Here is a 17,377-nt window from a genome sequence, read left to right on the forward strand (position 1 = left end):
AAAAAAAAACACATGGAAATTTGAGAAATGCACATCGATTTGAAAAATTGCTTATGGTTTGTATGGATAAGTTAAGTAATATATGACAGTAGATAAGACAGAGAGAGAGATATGATAAAGAGAGATAGAGATAAGATAGAGAGAGATATGACAGCAAGAAGACTTCAAATTCAGCCTTGCAATGGAAAGAGCTTGCAGGAAGCAGGGTGAACAACTGCGTGCAGGGTAACATAAACTCAGTGCTTCCGCTTCTATTAACTGCATCCTGCTCAGGTTGGGTTCAGACATAAAAAACAGAGCGTCTGCCGGGTTCGGGTCTGCGCGGGTTCTGCTCTCAGACTTGGGTCGCGTTCAGGCAGAAAAATGCAACCCAAGCTGCTCTCTTCTCCGTATCAAGACAGTTATTTCTGTTATGTCTTCATGTAAGAAAAATACTATGGACTGATATACCATCGGCAGGTTTTTTAAACTCACAAATGGCGATATTAGTTTCAGCCTCAAAAGTCCAGTATTGGTCGGCTAGAGCACAGGCGAACACACAGTCCAAGTGCCATGTTTAAGACCAAAACTGTTCCATCTTAACCTTGACAGGCTTTTTCTTTACTTTCTTTGTACCTTCCACTCCCTGCAGTCTTCAGGTAATGCTGAAAGACTTATTCAGGCCACTTCTCTTGTGTAGGTATGTGTGTGCGTTTGGTCCAGCATTTGGCACACATAGTGTACACACTATTGTGCATATTGTTTGTGCATACCTGTGTCCACATAGGTCTATTTAGGCGACGCATCCTGTGTGTGTATATCTGTGTTTAGTGTTTCTGTCTGAGTTTGGAACGCTTATGTATTGATAGATAAGGTGATAAAAACTTCTGTTCAGGCCACTTATTCAGGCACTTACCAATTTCTGACCAATTTCCTGGGGGAAACGCTGCAGTTTGAACCATTAAACTAACTGAAGACCAAACAAACCACTGCTGCAATTATTTCAGTTTTCATTTTCTGTTGCAGCTGTGATTCTGAACACAAGCTGTTGGGTCATGCATAGAAAGGACAACTGCTCCCCATTGGTGTTACCTGTGATGTCCAATTGATAGATAATTAATTAGCTAGCTAATAAGATTTGAGAGAACACTGATGAGGAAACCACTGCATAAAGTTGAGCAGTGCAAAGAATATTACCGGAGAAGTCTGTAGCAACCTGGCTGAACCATAAAACACCAAGCAACTTATTCAAAGCAGTAACAAAAAAAAAAAAAGATTTGTACATGCATTTCAACCAGAAGCCAAACAATTTGTAAGAGAACAACTACTGAGGCTGGACACTCCAGCGGGCTCTGAGGAGGTAACGTCTCTTACATTTGTGAGATAAAAAACAGAAATCTTGCAAGATCAAAGACAGTGCTCTTTTTGATATAATTATCAACCACTAATGTCACAGAGTGTGTTATCATGTTGCCAATGTGAGGTTCCACTGCTCCACTGCTAATTTAACTAATACGTATTACTGTGCCAGTAAAGGTTCTATGTGATACAATTTGTCAGTCAAGTGAAAAATAAGCAATGGCTACATGATCTGTGATCTATTCATACCTGTTCTATCTAGTGCCAACCGAGGCCTTGATACAAGCAGCTATGCCAAGATGTAGTGTGTGAGATTGTGTGTGTATGCTAGGACTATGTTCCAAATCCAGTGCCAATTGAAAGGCTGTTACTGGGCATATGCCAAGGCAGCGCTGTAGGTGGTTAGCTTTATAAACCAAGTCACTGTGAGGGTGCCAGTGTGTGTGTGTGTGCGTGCGTGCGCGCGCGTGTGTGTGTTACCTATAATGTAATGTAATGAATGCTGTCGGATTACTCTGACTCACAGCACTGTATGTTTTGTGCATGTTAGTACATGCACTAACACACACACACACACACACACACACACACACGTGCATGTACAAATGTGCAGTTGTGTGTATTCATATACTTCTTTATTTTAGTCTTGCCAGTAATTTCTGTGTAATCTCCTCCGCCTTAGAGGCCGTGACCACCCCACAGCATACAGCAGGAACATGTGGTTCTGCTCTGGGGAGGAATCCCCAAACAGAACAACAGACTGTTTGAGGAGTTTATTTCAGCTTTTCTACTTATACATGACTCAATGCAATTTCAAATGGGATGATCAATCTGTGGCCAGACCAGTGTTTATCTTTATCTGACTGACTACACATTAAAATTTCACAACAGTACTGAGCACACACTAAATATGTGTATGCCCCCCTCATTTCCACAGGTTTAATGACACCATGTCATGTCCTATTGTCCAGTTGATGCCCAGTCAAGGATGTAAACTTATCATGAAACAATTGTAAATTTGTAGGGAAGAAGAAGAAGGCTAAGAAGAAAAAGAAGGCAAAGGTGAGGGTAAAGAAGAAGAAGAAGGTGAAGGCGAAGAACAAGAACAAGAAGAAGTCAAAGGGAAAGAAGAAGGCGAAGAAGAAGAAGAAGGTGAAGAAGAAGAAGAACAGGAAGAAGAGGAAGACAGACATTTGATGACGTCTACCTGGGCAGCTGCAGACAGTTGATGGAGTCTGGTCTGAGTAAAGGTCCGTTGTTCTGCATTTCAAACACACTGCAGTTTCTGGCCATGTACTGCCAGTCCAACCAGGGCTGTTCTGTGGTGGTGTCACTGTCAGGCTCTGTAAAGTCAAGCCTCCGTCTCTGGATCAGAACAGACTCAGGCAAGAGGCCGCCAAACTGAACTATAACATAGAATACCTGGAAGAGAGAGGCGTACAAGTTTGCATGTATATCTGAGAACAAGATCTGCAATACAGGCACTTCTGTGCAATGTAAGAGAACAGGCAAGCATTAAATCCTAAAGCTTTAAATGTTCAGGTTTGTTGACACTGTGTCAGACATGTATTCACCTCTGCAGTCATTTTCAAAGCAGTCTTAGTCTTGTTCAAACAATAAAAATGGCATTTTGCTCATAAGTCATTACTCGTCTTAGTGGATAGATAACCTCAAACTACAATTAAGTGTTTTAGTTGGAAACATACAACACATAGACACACACTAACACAAACACAAGCTGTTTCCTATAACACATACACCATGTGCATGTCTGTGTGTAGGTGTGGGTATGTGTGTTAAGTGTTATCTGCCCCACTACAGTGTGGGCTGGGACACTGGGTTACACAGCAGGGAGCGCATTAAGCCACCGCCACTGCGCAAACCCACACGCACACACTAACACACATTCCCTGAACTTCAGAAAGTGTCTTTTATCTGGGGACTTGAGTTGAGCTACCACGTCAGGACAGCTCCCAAAATCCTGCCCACACTCACACACACACACACTTCAGAGAGAAGAGGGACGAGTCTTTTGACAGCCCCAGTGTCGACAACGCCCAAATCCAGCAATCTCTCTCGCTCTGCCTCCCTGTGTGTCTCTCACTGCAGCGCTTAGAGAGGATGAAACCACTGTCCACTGCACATACAGGTGCAAGCAGATATGGTGGTGCCACCGTCAAGTTCTGTAAGGTCAATACAACTACACTACAACTGCTACAATACAAACACTGAACACTACACAAAGGCAAAGTTTACTGCAGTCGACTGCACAATGCAAAGTGGCCAACAATGAATGAGCAGGTAGGAGGCCGATACACCATTTAGACCACACGGTGACCTAGAGTAACCCACTTGCTGAGGAGCTGTGTGTTCTCTGACGTTCTCTAATAGCCTGGACCTGCTTGACCGCGAGCTGCAGTGTTGACATAAAAGGATGAAAAGGGTATTTGGTAATAACTACAGAATAACTCCAGAAGTATCATAGCAAAACTATAACCGCGCTATAGTTACTGACTGCAGCTTCTAGCCCTCTAAATCATATAGTCTGCAACTTTACATCTCATACACACTTTAACATGACTGCATATGGTGCTGCATTCATCTCTAATAAGGAATTTACACCACTGTGCATGCACCCCCATTTAAATACAGAGAGCAAATATTACAGTTGTTTTTCACATTGTACAAATGACAACAGTTCTGTTATTTATACAAGTGGTCTGAATGGATGAAACGTGGACTGAATTTCTGTTCATCGTCCTGCGTAACACACAGGGTTGGTGTGTGGAAGCTACAGGCAGCTACAGGATGGTATCTTTACTAGCCCACTCCACCAGCTGATCGCAGTTGTCTATTTCATGATAATACCCTCAACCACAGGGCACAAGTGCAAGGTGGACTGATTGAATGATAAATTCAATTTTGGACTATATAAACAGATTTGACTTGACTTGGCTTGAGATGAATCTTAGACAGTGTGTCCAAAAATAACAGCACAGCCTTGAGAACAGTATTTTATCACTTAACTCAATTTATGGACCAGTTAGTATACTTTATATGTCGATTTCATTACACATCTATACGTCTGTCAATCATTATTGTGGAATAATATGTGTGCTTGGTTGCATGTATGTATTATTCGATGTGTTACCTGGTATTGTCCATTAGCCAAATCCACGGTAATAGTGACTCCTTCATCCAGTTCCTGCGTAGTCATGATCTTAGAAAGCCAAGTGGTGCCCATGTCCTGATCATTGATGTAAGTGAGCGGATGAGCATTAAGGTTGAGTCTTAGGACTCTGTCATTAGTGGTGTCCTCCACACCACTGGGAATGCAGTATCTGTTAACAGTGAAAATTGTTAGGTATATTAGCTGTTATTTGAAATAAAAATGTAAGAATATGTGAACAGTAACACTTAAGATTGAAGCTTAAGAGAGCCACTGAGGAATAACAAGGCAGGATCACCACATACTGAAATGTCCTCAATTACATATACATCACATGTGATACTGTACCTCTCCACTAAAGGGTGTACTCTAGGGTGACTTGGAGGACAGCGACACTCTGACTGGACATGAAGCTCAGGCAGGACCCCTGAGTACACCTCCACTATTTCCCTGTTAAAACAAGACACAGCAGAACATATTTAACTATAATGCGAAACTGGAGCAAAATATAATCCTGTGCAGAGTGAACTGGAATGAGGAAAGTACTGGCTTGGCACTGCATTGCATTAGGTTAAACATTAATTGATGATTTAGCAGTTGCTATGACATTGACAGTGACACCCTAATTACAATATGGCTCTGTTTTAGTATCAGTGATTGTGAGGGAATGACAGCAACCAAGAAAGGTTTAGTAACAACTTCAATTTTGAGACAAACTGTTAAGGCACCTGTTGATGGGCCTTTGACCGAACAGTTAGCGCAAAGTGGAAAATCAAAGGCACACTTTGAAAACCCAATCTTTCATTCTGTCTTACCCCGATCGTGATGAGAGGAACTTGTAAGCTCCAAGTCCTCACAGTGTGCAGTACATCACTGGTAAGCAAAACGCTAATTGCCTTGTATTGAATTCTCAGGAAAATCCTCTGGAAGCAGTATGGATCTTAAGATGGAACGATTAGCCTTCCCCTTCTTTCCTCTAACCATCTTTCCCTTTATCACTACATACTGCTCCTCTTCCCTTGCTGCTTTAATCTATACAGTAACTGTCTTTTTTTCCTCATTTCTACATCTTCCTCCCTTTATTCAATCTATCTTTTGCAATCACTTCCCCTCCTTTCCTTTCCCCGTGTCAATCACGGTTCTCTTCTTCCTAACCTTTTCTTTCACAACACTCATTTCCTTTGGTCCTTTTTCAATTCCTCCCCCATTCTCTGCGTCTCACTCTATCCAACTCACCTGTTGGTCAGAGTGGCCGGATAAAATCTAAAGTCCTGCATCCGCCCAATGAACTGATTAGACCCTGGAGAGATGAAACGAGAGGAGAAAAGAACATAAAGAAGGTGGTAATGGGTTTGTACTGAAGGCCGTGAGTGAGAGGATTTCACAGTCTTTAGTAGATTATCTTATCAGTTTCTTGATACCAGCTAAGCAAGGCTTGCCCACAGCTGCTTATAATGGCCAAGTTCACGATAGAAAGCCGAACAGGATCGCCAACAGTCCACATTTGTTTCTACTAAAGAGCAGCAGGGCTTATAAGGACAGATTCATTAGCTTGGTTGAGGCCAGGACCAAAGCAGGTCTCTCTACGGATAACCAGCTATTACCCATTTGACCCACTCATTTTCACTGAGGAAAACTGTGCATCACAGGGCTCATCCATTCTACAAAGATCTACAAAGAGGTAAATGCAAAGGTGTTGGGCAAGAGATGCAACATAAACTGTGTAAATAAACACTTGGTAGAAATGCCAAGAAGGCCCTTTATCAAGCAAACATACGCTGGAATAGCTCAAACATATGGGTACAATGTCCAGACAGACACGTGGATACTGGACTGAACACAAGAAACACCATCAAACACATGACTGAACACAGTCAAGCCCCCAACACATCTCCACACATACATATGTAACAATGTTGGACAGAACATAAGAGACCCACAGAGATGTTGATGCTGGTCCAAAGACAGCCCGAGCCTTTTAGTGTCCAGCAAAGTTTGACAACAACTCTTAGAAGACAGATAAACGTCTCTAAGCATCGACAGAACCCCTGCCATGGCTAGCTTTGTCTGTGTGCGTGCCTGTGTGTGTGTGTGTGTGTGTGCTAGAGACTTTACTATGTCTATTCCAAAAAAAAACATCCTTAGTTTAGAGAAAGAGAGTGTATGAGTGTCTCTGCATGAGTGTGTGTGTATCTGCATTTGAGAGAGGCTTTGCCATGTTTGGCCCAACTACAATATGAGCATGTGTGTGTTGGGAGGGTATATGTGTGTGTAAAATGGAGAGAGTGTTATGGGATGTAAGTGTGTTAGAACAGTGTGTGGTTGTGCAGCCTCAGGCTTTGGCTCAGGATTTCTTTAGCGTGTGGAAATGGGATTATGCTTTCCTCTGAAAAGCACTCTCCCTATTGTTACTGGGATGATGCAAGGTATAAGCCTTAATTCTCTCTCCTCTGTGTAGGTCTCTGTCTTCTCTCTCTATTTCACTCTCTGTCATCCATCGCTCTCAGTTTCCTCTTCTGAGTTTATGTGTTTTTCAAGGCATTCTTTAGAACTGATGGCAGTTAATACAGGCAACTACAGCAATGTGTGATTTCTGCCTTGTTTTTCTCTCTGGCCTTCATTGGCCCTGTCACTCTCAATATATATAATGACATCAATGATTTTACTATTTTCCCTGAAGTTGTAACCCTTCAGTCATGGTTGATTTGGTGGAACCCATGATTACTGGAGGTAACAGCGACTGGGTGTTAATACTACAGGTCCCTGGATTCTGGAGAAAGCTGCAGTAGTTTGTCAGAAAGGGTAAATGGACTACATGTATATGGCGCATTACTCCACAATGTACATACAACGGGCGAGCAACTGGTGTATCTACAGTTCAACCAAACACACTCACATTGTTTTGTTTGCCTTTTATTGTCCTTTTTCCATCGTGCCAGTATCTTATTTCATGGTGCGCAAGCACTTTTCCATATAACAACATGGAACAATAACAGTCATTCTCACTGACACTGCTTCTTCTTGTGTCCATTACTCCCTGCAACAATTAAAGTTGATCCTGCCGTCAAAAAATGTCAAAGCAGGCGCATTTTAAACCACTGCTGTCAGTACTAACTTTGGTGACAAAACAGTGTGTTTCCTCTGGCTGCTTCACAATAAAACCCAGGCTTTTAATGTGACGCAACAGCAGTAAGAAATGTTTGGGTTGCACTGGGAGTAATTTATTAAAGCTCTGACACAGCTGCAGGATGTCGAAGAGAAATCAGTGAGAAACATATCAATGAGATAAAATTAGTATACAATGATACTAAGAAACGGTATCATTAGACTACATTCTGCGTAATTTCCACAAAAATGAGAATGATTACACAGAGAGGGAATTACAGACTAGAAGAGAATCAAAAACTGATTTCAAGAATAGCTTAAAGATTTTAACATTAAGGTCCCGTATTGACACAAATGTGTGACCACTTGATTTGAAAAACCTCAACTGCACAACTACAACGAAGCAGCTCTATTCAGAGTTACTGATGATCTGTTATTAGCAGCTGATTCATGACAATTTAACACCACTCTTGATACGACCAATTCTACCATCCTCATCAGCTACTTTAAAAATGTCGTAGGCAGTTAAACCTCTGCTCTTGACAACTTCTTGCTGTATTTACACAGTTTTCAGTTAGCAGGGTCCCCTCCAAAAACAGACATAGTTGTTAATCAATACATCTGATCAGCATTCGCATAATCAATCCACTGATCAGAATTCCAGACACAGCCCCCAGGTTCATCTCGCTCACACACATACACACACACACGCACGCACTCCCACGAGCCAATCACTTGTATTGATCACAAGCGCTGATGTGATCTTCAGCTGATCAGATGCTACCTGCCGTGAACTAGGGATCAATGCCTGATAAACGAGAAGAAAAACACTCGTTTATCACTCTGGAGATGAACGGATATCATTTTTCTCTCAATTTCTCTCCTATTGACTCTGAGACGGCTCCCAGGCACCACCAATCAATCACAGATGTGTAGTTGAAGAGGGATAAAGGCTGGGAGGAAAATAAAGCTGGAGTGGTCATTGACACCATATTTAGATATACAGACAAGATAAAGTAAGAGGTAATTCTTCCCCACTTAGAGAGAAAAAAATGGGGAACGGTGATCTCTGTTAAGGAAGACGATTGGAGGTGGAGCTACAGCTCCAACACTGATAACTGACTCTCGAGGATTCCTGGGCTGATAGTACTGGAACTGACCCACAGAATTTAATATTACACAATAATTGTTTTTACTGTTAAACTTGAGATATTTCAATGCAGTACCACTGAGGAAATCTGGATCTGATGCATCTCTAAAACAACTAACTTGTAACTTGTCACACGTCAAAAGTACAAAAAGAGCTTTAAAAAATGTTCATCTTTACCTTTAGAGCTGAGTCCCACCCACATGGCGCCATCCTCGCTGATATCAGAGAGCCTGGTGGTCAGACGTTGGGTGTCGAATGGTGTCCCATCCTCCTCAAGCCCATCCAGGAACAGACTCGCACGTCTGTCATGGACCTGGAAATCAGTCAAAGCGAGACATAAGTCTGTGCTGAACAGCATGAATTCAGGGGGTACTGTGTAACAGCTTTATAGGATGAATCGTGTAGATTTTCTGTGGAAGTAAACAAAAAAATGTATCATCAAACTGTGAATGCTACACAACATCACCCAATCAGACCAAACCACAATTAAAAATGTATCGCTTTGTTTTCCTTTTCGGGGTAGCTTGAACATTTGATGAGGATGAGGGGGCAGAGGCAGTCACATAGTGGGATTTGTGTTTTCTGATAAAAAAGTAGAAAGATGATCGATAGATAAACCCACATTCACATGAAGCATCATTGGACCATTAACAGTCTCCGAGCACCACAGTGGAGCCTGCGTACATGTAAAGGAGCGGCCTGAGGGGCAGATGCTGCAGTAAAGGAATAGCAGCAGGTTACAGCTGTAACACACAACGTCTCAGAGCGAGTGGCAGCTGCTCTGTGTGTGCATATGTGCATCTATCTACAAAAGTGTACGCACGCACCATTGGTGTGTTTTTGCATATCTATGCATGTGTGTATGTGTGCGCGGGTGTGACCATGTGTGTGTGAATTATACATACAGCTAATCTTCCAGCTCATTTCCCCGGTAGCAGAAAGAGCCTCGGGCTAAACTGCCTGAGCCGCAAATTAGCTTTCTGTTTGACCAAAAATCTCCGCTCCACTCCTTTCCTCTCTCCTTTCCCGATCTGCTGCATGAATATTAAAAACTGCACAGCAGACAACACCGTCAAAGCAGGAGCAGCTCCCTTTCACATCAAACCCAGGCAAAAAGAAAGATACTTCCACAAGAGGGGCTCCCCACCCCCCCAAAAAAACTTTCATGTGCCCTGTCCTACTCTCTCCCTTTACCCCATCTCCAAATCCTGTGTTAGGGAAACACACTGTGGGACCACTGATAAACGTGACGCTCCCTGTCTTACTAGAGTCCCCCTCTCCTTCTTCATCTTTCCCGTCTCGCTCCTGCTCTGGTCCTCCTTCCTTCGTCCTTTCTCCTCCTCATGAGGTCATTTGATTCCTTCACCTTTTTTTTCTGTTTTTGAGTTCCCCCGGCCTCATTTTCATTTGCTCCCTCTCTCCGTGTTTTTCATAACAATCTTTACTTTCTCTTCCCTCTCAGTCGACAACTTCCCCCTCTCATCTCCCTTCCTGTCTCTCTCCCTCATGTTTATCTTGCCCTGTCGCTCTCACTTGTTGTCAGCTCTTTAGGGAAGTTGAAAAGGTGTGAGGAGGGAAATAAGTCCAAGTCAAAAAACGCCTTTAGGGGATGAAGGCAGGCCCAGACAAGTGTCTGCCTCTCAGAGGATAGTTAAGACGCCCAGACAGACACTTTCATGATGGCTGATTGAAGACTGGCAAGCGCATGAGAGCAGAGGAGAGAGCGCAGGAGAGAATAAGAGTGAAAAAAAGGAAAGAGAAAAAAAGAGACAGGAGGGAGAAAAAGAAAAGTCAGAGAGCGGGTGTAGGAGAGGGAGCTAGAAGAAGGGCCCTCTTTAGGAATCTCTAAGCCAGAGCTGTGTGGCTCTTGGGGAGATGTGAGGCAGTTGTCAGGCCTGATGTAAATGAATCCTGAAGCGCTTCATCCTCCTTAGCCGCCACGCGCCCTTTTGAAACACAGCCAACTCCCCTTTGTTAGCTTTCACAAACACTTTCCCTCCGTTTTGGCTTTTCCCCCATCCATCTGTATTTTTACCTCCTCCTTTCCTCTACCTCTCTTTGTCTCTTTTAGCCAGTGTAACTTCAGAGTTCTTTGAGAAAAAAAGAGGAGAGGGAGTTAAGAGTATTCTTCAGTGTTGATAACTAGTCTCATTTGGACTGTGTCCACTAAATCCACAGTCCAGACTACTTTAAACTATCCTCTTCCCTTTACACAGAGGATATGTATTCTGCGAGGGCTTTTCACCAAAGCACTTTAAAGTACCATCACTGCGTGCATTTTCAGGTAGACACTGAGCTACAATAGAGCCCACAAGTCAGGATCACTAGATGTAGTTAATTATGTTCACATGATTAATAATTGTGCAATTTGGAAGTATAACCTCTAAGTGTCTGTTATATTTTAAATAACATTAAACAGTGTTGTAAATCAATGTAATGTTTAATTCTACAAGGCCAATAATAATATTTCAACCTGCAAGGTGCACCCATTAGCACAAAAGTTAAAGTAAAATCTTCCTTTTAACAACTGTGATCGCCACATCTAAAAAATAACTGGAATTCTTTTCCTATAATCATGCAGTCCTGAGCTATGAGACAGTAATTAGACACACACCTGTTCCTTATAGCTGTGGTGTTGTTTTTCTGCTGTTTTACTCTTTCCTGCAAACTCAAACTCTCTGTCACATTAAGGTTGAAGCGGAAACTGGAAGGAGAGACGGGTTCAGCGAGGTTCAATCCTGGGCCAGCTTGGATATTAAATCTAACCCCTGCACCACCTGTGGTCCCTGCCACCATTCATGACTCCATTAGTACCTGGCCTGGTTGCCTATGGTTTTCTCCTGCGACATTCCTGCAAAGCCACGGCACATCAACTCAACAGGCCCTGACAGCATTTTTACATGACATTTTCCACATTATATCATACAAGTATGATGTCAGTTTTAGCTTCAGTTATTTTATGACTTCTGCTGTTCTGGGACCAAATTGATGGCTGTAAAATCACAGCCATATATGTAGGGAGTGCTACAAGTGTCTTACTTGACAACCAAATGATGTGTACTATAATTTACTTTATATCTCTTCATCTGAGAAAAAATTGTTATCATTTCCTCATTAAACAATTTCCTTCAACTGTGTTCCTAAAGGTTTCTGTGCTCTTAGGGAGTTTCAAGCACCTTTTCCTTGTGCAAAAGCCACCCCACTGGCAATGTTACCACCTAAGCCTCTCTAAAAGCCCAGGGAAACCCTGAGTGGGAAAGCTTTTAGTGATCTGTAGACTGGCATTTTGACTAAAGCTCTTCTCGATTTTCACACTCCTGCCAAGCCGTGGCTCAGTACACAGTGTGGACAGCAGTGTTTCTTCTAAGCTGACTTTGTAGCTGTAGGCCACAAAAGTAAGAGGCAGTATCAAAAATATGAATAAATATTACCCCAAGTTTGTTGTTCCAGACACACAAAGATACCAATAATAAATTCTAAATCATATATTATATACAGCATAATACAGAACTTTCACTTTTGTGAGCAGCATTGAACAAAAATGGATGGCTGTCTGCATCTTAAGCTGCAGATTGAAAACGTATTTCTCTGTAATTGTGACATCACATGCTAGAGTTCTGCCACCTGCTTTATCAACCTTTTCTTTCTGTAATGTTAAAATATATAGTTTGTACATGACATGGATGGATAGCTATGTGCTAACCACAGGAATAGGTAAGCAGAGGAGTTAGGTGTCTGTGGGCTGCAGCAACACTTCCTGATGACCTGGGTCATTTTTCACGAACCTGATCCGATCGCTCAGTGACCGACACTTTACCACACTGAAGACATGAAACAGTATTTTGCTGGCATTATTGTCAGGTATATAAAAAATATTGAGTACTAACCTTATTCCAAAGTAATATTATTGATTAATGATTTCATTTACTGTATATAAAATCACAACACAAAAGCAAGCATATTGCTTTCATATATACAGTGGCATGCAAAAGCTTGGGCACCCCTGATAAAAATGTATGCTATTATGAGTAGTTAAGTGAGTAGAAGATGCTTTGTACAATGTAAGATGGGGAAAAAGGAAAGAAGCACCACACAAACATTTAAGAGGGATAACTCTAAGAGATTTGAGCTCTCAGATAACTTTTGTCGATGTCTCTGACTTTAATTAGCTTGATAATGCTATGGCTCATTCACAATCATTGCAAGGAAGGGCCAGGCGATGCAAATTTCAAAGTTTTAGAAATATTGTGACTCCTCAAAGCCACAGGCTCCTCTAAGCAGCTGCCTCGCACTCTGAAAATTAAAATAATTGATGTCCACAATGGAGAGAAAAAAGCTGTAAGAAGACAGCAAAGTGTTTTCAGGTGTCGGTTTCCTTGGTTCCTAACGTAATTAAAAATTGTCAGTTAAGTTAGGGAGCAGTGGAAGTTAAGTTAAGGAACAGTGGAAGTCAAGCTTAAGTCTAGAAGACCAAGAAAACCTTCAGAGAGAGCTGCTCGTAGGATTGCCAGAAGGGTAAATCAATCTATTTGACTGCGAAAGACCGTCATGAAGATTTAGACCCTGCAGTGCTGGTGCTCTGTTCTACTGTAAAGCGACACCTGAACAAATATGACCTTCATGGAAGAGTCAGCAGAAGAAAACCTTTCCTGTGTCCTCACCACATACTTCAGCATCAGAAGTTTACAAAGGAACATCTCAACACATCTGGAGCATTTTGACAAACAAGTCCTGAGGACAGGCTAACGGTCCTAAACACGCCTCAAAGTCCACAATGAACTACCTCAAGAGACGCAAGCTGAAGGTGTTGCCATGGCCCTCACAGTGCCCCGACCATCATCACTGGAAGACTGTGGATAGACCTCAAAAGAGCAGCGCATGTAAGACGGCCAAAGAATCTCACAAAACAAGAAGCCTTTCAGAAGGAAGAATAGGTCAAAGTCCCCAAAACAAGAACTGAAAAACTCATAGCTGCCAACAAAAAGCAATCTTGCTTTAAAATATAAATCATATATGTCATCTTTACCTTTGTTGTTTGGAAAGTATTTTTTACCCACTCAGCTTATCCCAATAGCAGAAATGTTGACCAAACTTTTGCATGCTACCATACATAAAACCTCTAAGCTGTTACTAGTAAATAACTCAAAATATTACCAGAACCCAAAGATAGGCCCATTTCAGACAGACAGCCGTCCTACTGCAGCCGCAGACTAAAGCTTTCCAATTCATCATGATCCAGGAGAGGTTAACCACAAAACTCAGAAATTTACCAGAATAATTCTCATTACTCTAAACAGTGAGCTGTTATCCAAACATCTGACATGTTGCAGCCAGTGTCAGACTTAAAAATAACATTTTATTTATATGTGGAGCGGGACTATCTTGACAGTTTGAGGTCAAAGTGGATTGGAAGGACCTTAAGGACGACTAATACTGCAAACCAATTCTAGATATATATTTTACAGCTGTCCGATTGGTCTATTAAGTGCTAGAGCACTGCGAGGCTCTACGCAGGAGCTTAATGTTATATACAGTACTGTATGTGTTTGTGTGTGTGGATGCAAGACACCCTTTAACCTGTGCTGACCCTGTTTGACCTTTCTCATCGAGAACATTTCCCCCTCTCACCCATATTTGCCTCATCCACTCTGTTCACCTCCTTCAGATCAGCTCCTCTTCTCTTCTCTAATCATTTTTATTGACACAATAGATTTAATAGTTTACATCTAGGTCTTACACTGGCAGTTCTCTTTCAAATAAGAGAAGAAGGACATAGCCAACCTTCCACCCATCCCAGTTTAAACAACTACAGTCACTTCCAGTAAGTACTGCCATGCGCTCAATAAGGCATTTATGTACTAACTGAAGAAGCAAGCAAGGGAAAACACATGTACATTTATTCAAACTTCAGAGCCAGAACCCCCATATATCTTTATCAAATCTCAAATGTAGTGACTTTTTTAGACGTAGGGCACTGTACACAAAATACAAGCCACATTAAGTCACACTTTCTGTACTGTGTGTATTTACGATACAAACGTATGCAGTAACTAAAAGGAAAATGAGAGGAAAACAGCTAAGAGAGGGGTGGCAGTAGTGTAACTAATGTCTCCTCTTTCTCATTCTGTCTACTCAACCCTTTAACTCCTTCTTCTCACATCCTCTACCCCCCTACCTGTTTCTCTCTTTTCCTCTCTTGATGCATACTTCTATCCATCACTATCTTTTCAGTCTACTCTGTCCATACTGCACCTACTGTACGTCTGTCAGTCTGTCCATCTTGGTCCTCTGCTGCCTTTCCTGAAGTTACTGCTTCTCCTCTATAGTCCCACTTCCTCTCATCCATTTCTCCTTTTCATCCCCACATCTCCAGCCTCCTCTCTTGAACTCTGCTCATCCATTGTTTGTTTTCTTTTCTCAGACCTTCCCCTCTCTTGTTGCTCCTCTCATGTTTGTCTGCTCTTCCTCACCTATCTCTTCCTCTCCTTTTAACCTCCTCTAATCCCCGACTCCCCGTCTCTGCCCCCCACACATCCCGGCCTCACCAAACTCTCTCCACGCAGCCGCTCTCCTCCGGATGTGTTGCCCTGTGACTGACATGCCACTCACTGATAACACACCTCATTCCACAGCCGGTGAAGCTGTCATTGGGGGCAGGGTCAGAGAAGGAGTGAGACAGGAAGGAGGAAAGAGAAAGACAGAGCAAGAGAGACAGGATGAAGGGCGATGGGAGTGTAGTATTTGGGGAATTTGAGAAAGAGATTGTTGTTGATAGAAGAAAAATGGGATGCATAGGAGAGAGAGTGACATACAGGGAAAGATATTTTGGAAAGCATACAAGGAGAGCAAGATAGAGGTGATGTGGCAAGATTCTTCATACAGAAATCTAAATAATGAAGGATCAAATACTTGGGGGGGGGGCAGTCTTTAGTGTTATTAAAAACAATTTAGGTTTAAATAGGGTTGAGTTGAGTCATAGCAAAAACAGAGTCATGGTTCCTTCAAGTAATGTAAAATGTGTTTGGAGGGGAAAAAATAAGGCTTCAGTAAGGAGTAATGTTGAGACAGGGAGATGAAGAGTAGCTGGGCCAGGACAACGGAACAGGAAAGAGGAAATGGAGAAAAAAAATAATGGTGCAAATGGTTCATTCAGATCATAGCTGGCTAATGCAACACTATTTGCTGACATTAAGGCTGGTGCAACTGAAACCTGCGACAGATGTGGCAGTGATGACCGTCAGAAGGTTCAGTTGATGTCAGCTTGACAGACTCAAAGTGGACTAAGATCAGTTTAAACTGAAAGGACTGAGGGGAAACAGCTTGTTGAATATTTCCATTCCTGCCCTCCACGGGCAAACCAAAAGTGGGAGAACTCATGAGTGTAATGTGACTTTATGCAGTCCCAGCTCTCCACTTCTGCATCTCCGGGCATATTGTCACCTTTTCCTCTCTCATTCTCTCACTCCATCTCTCCTGTTATCTCTCTCCCTCTCCTTGTTATTCACCCTCCAAGCCTCTCCCACCCTCTTTAGTCCCCCCCCCTATACTTGCCCTTACCCACTATGAACTGTTAGCAGCTCTGATGTACAGCCAATATTCTCTCTATCATATTAGCACGGCTGCAGTGTGTCAAGCAAGTGATAGGAGGAGGAGGAGAGGAGGAAAAGGAATAAAGAGAGAGAGAGAGAGAGGATGGAGAGGAGACACATTTGTTCTACTCATCTCAGCGCTAAAAGATACAATTACCTCTCACAGCATATTATCCATGTTTTATACCAGCCCAGGGCCCCGTGCCTTTGCCTTGCCGCGCTCACCCCATGTACGGCCCATATTTTAACACTAGCTATGACAGTTTATTTAAGAAAAGAAAATTGTCCCCAGGGAGATGGAGAGGGGGGAGAAAGAGAGAGAGAGAGAGAGAGAGAGAGAGAGTGTGTGTGTGTGTGTGTGTGTGTGTGTGTGTGTGTGTGTGTGTGTGTGTGAGGAAAATGAAAGGGAAAGAGGGAAGGACAAAGAAGGTGGAGGGGAGAGACAATGAAAGGGGGGAGGGAATGAGAGATGAGGCAGAGAGAGAGAGAGGGGGGAGAGAGAGAGAGACAGGGAGAAAGAGAAAATCATCTTCAAGAAAAAAAAGCAGAGACAAAAGATAAAGAGAGAAAAAGAGAGAGAGAGGGGACATATATAAGGTGACACACCAACCTTTTAATAAAGACCATAAGTCTCTAAGACTTTTTCTTTCTGAGCAGAAAGCAAAGAGGGGTCCCATTTAGCCGAACAGAGGCTTGCATGAGAGCATACAAGGAAGGAGGAGCACATGCAGCATCACACAGTAAGAGGAGAGAGACATTCAGAAAGAAGATTTAGTAACAGGGCTTAGGTGCATCTGCTATTCGACAGGGACTGACAAAGAATCAGGTTTCAGCTTGGGATTGGGCCATGATGTTTCTGGCTCTGGTCAGGTTCAAGTTTGGTTATTTTCAGATGTGATTCATGGAGAAATTTCTCACGAAGGATGTAACAATCCAACAACTTCTTTGCCAAATCTGATCTGATACCATTTCTCTTTCTCCCATTAACTAATTAATGTAATTGTTGGAAGAACTGTATTAATGTCA

General features: G+C 42.4%; 1 protein-coding gene across 1 annotated transcript in view; it reads right to left on the minus strand.

The window, feature by feature from the left end:
- The window catches only part of ush2a (Usher syndrome 2A (autosomal recessive, mild)), a 203,433-nt gene that overhangs the window by 173,829 nt on the left and 12,227 nt on the right, over positions 1 to 17,377 (minus strand). The window contains exons 5-9 of the mRNA XM_041935708.1: positions 8,940 to 9,075; positions 5,744 to 5,807; positions 4,856 to 4,957; positions 4,490 to 4,679; positions 2,546 to 2,760 (exon numbers count right to left, since the gene is read on the minus strand). Of these exons, the coding sequence (XP_041791642.1) occupies positions 2,546 to 2,760; positions 4,490 to 4,679; positions 4,856 to 4,957; positions 5,744 to 5,807; positions 8,940 to 9,075 (707 nt within the window). The remainder of the gene's footprint in view (positions 1 to 2,545; positions 2,761 to 4,489; positions 4,680 to 4,855; positions 4,958 to 5,743; positions 5,808 to 8,939; positions 9,076 to 17,377) is intronic.

Source organism: Chelmon rostratus, chromosome 1 (genome assembly GCF_017976325.1).
Source record: "Chelmon rostratus isolate fCheRos1 chromosome 1, fCheRos1.pri, whole genome shotgun sequence".
Lineage (NCBI taxonomy): Eukaryota > Metazoa > Chordata > Actinopteri > Chaetodontiformes > Chaetodontidae > Chelmon > Chelmon rostratus.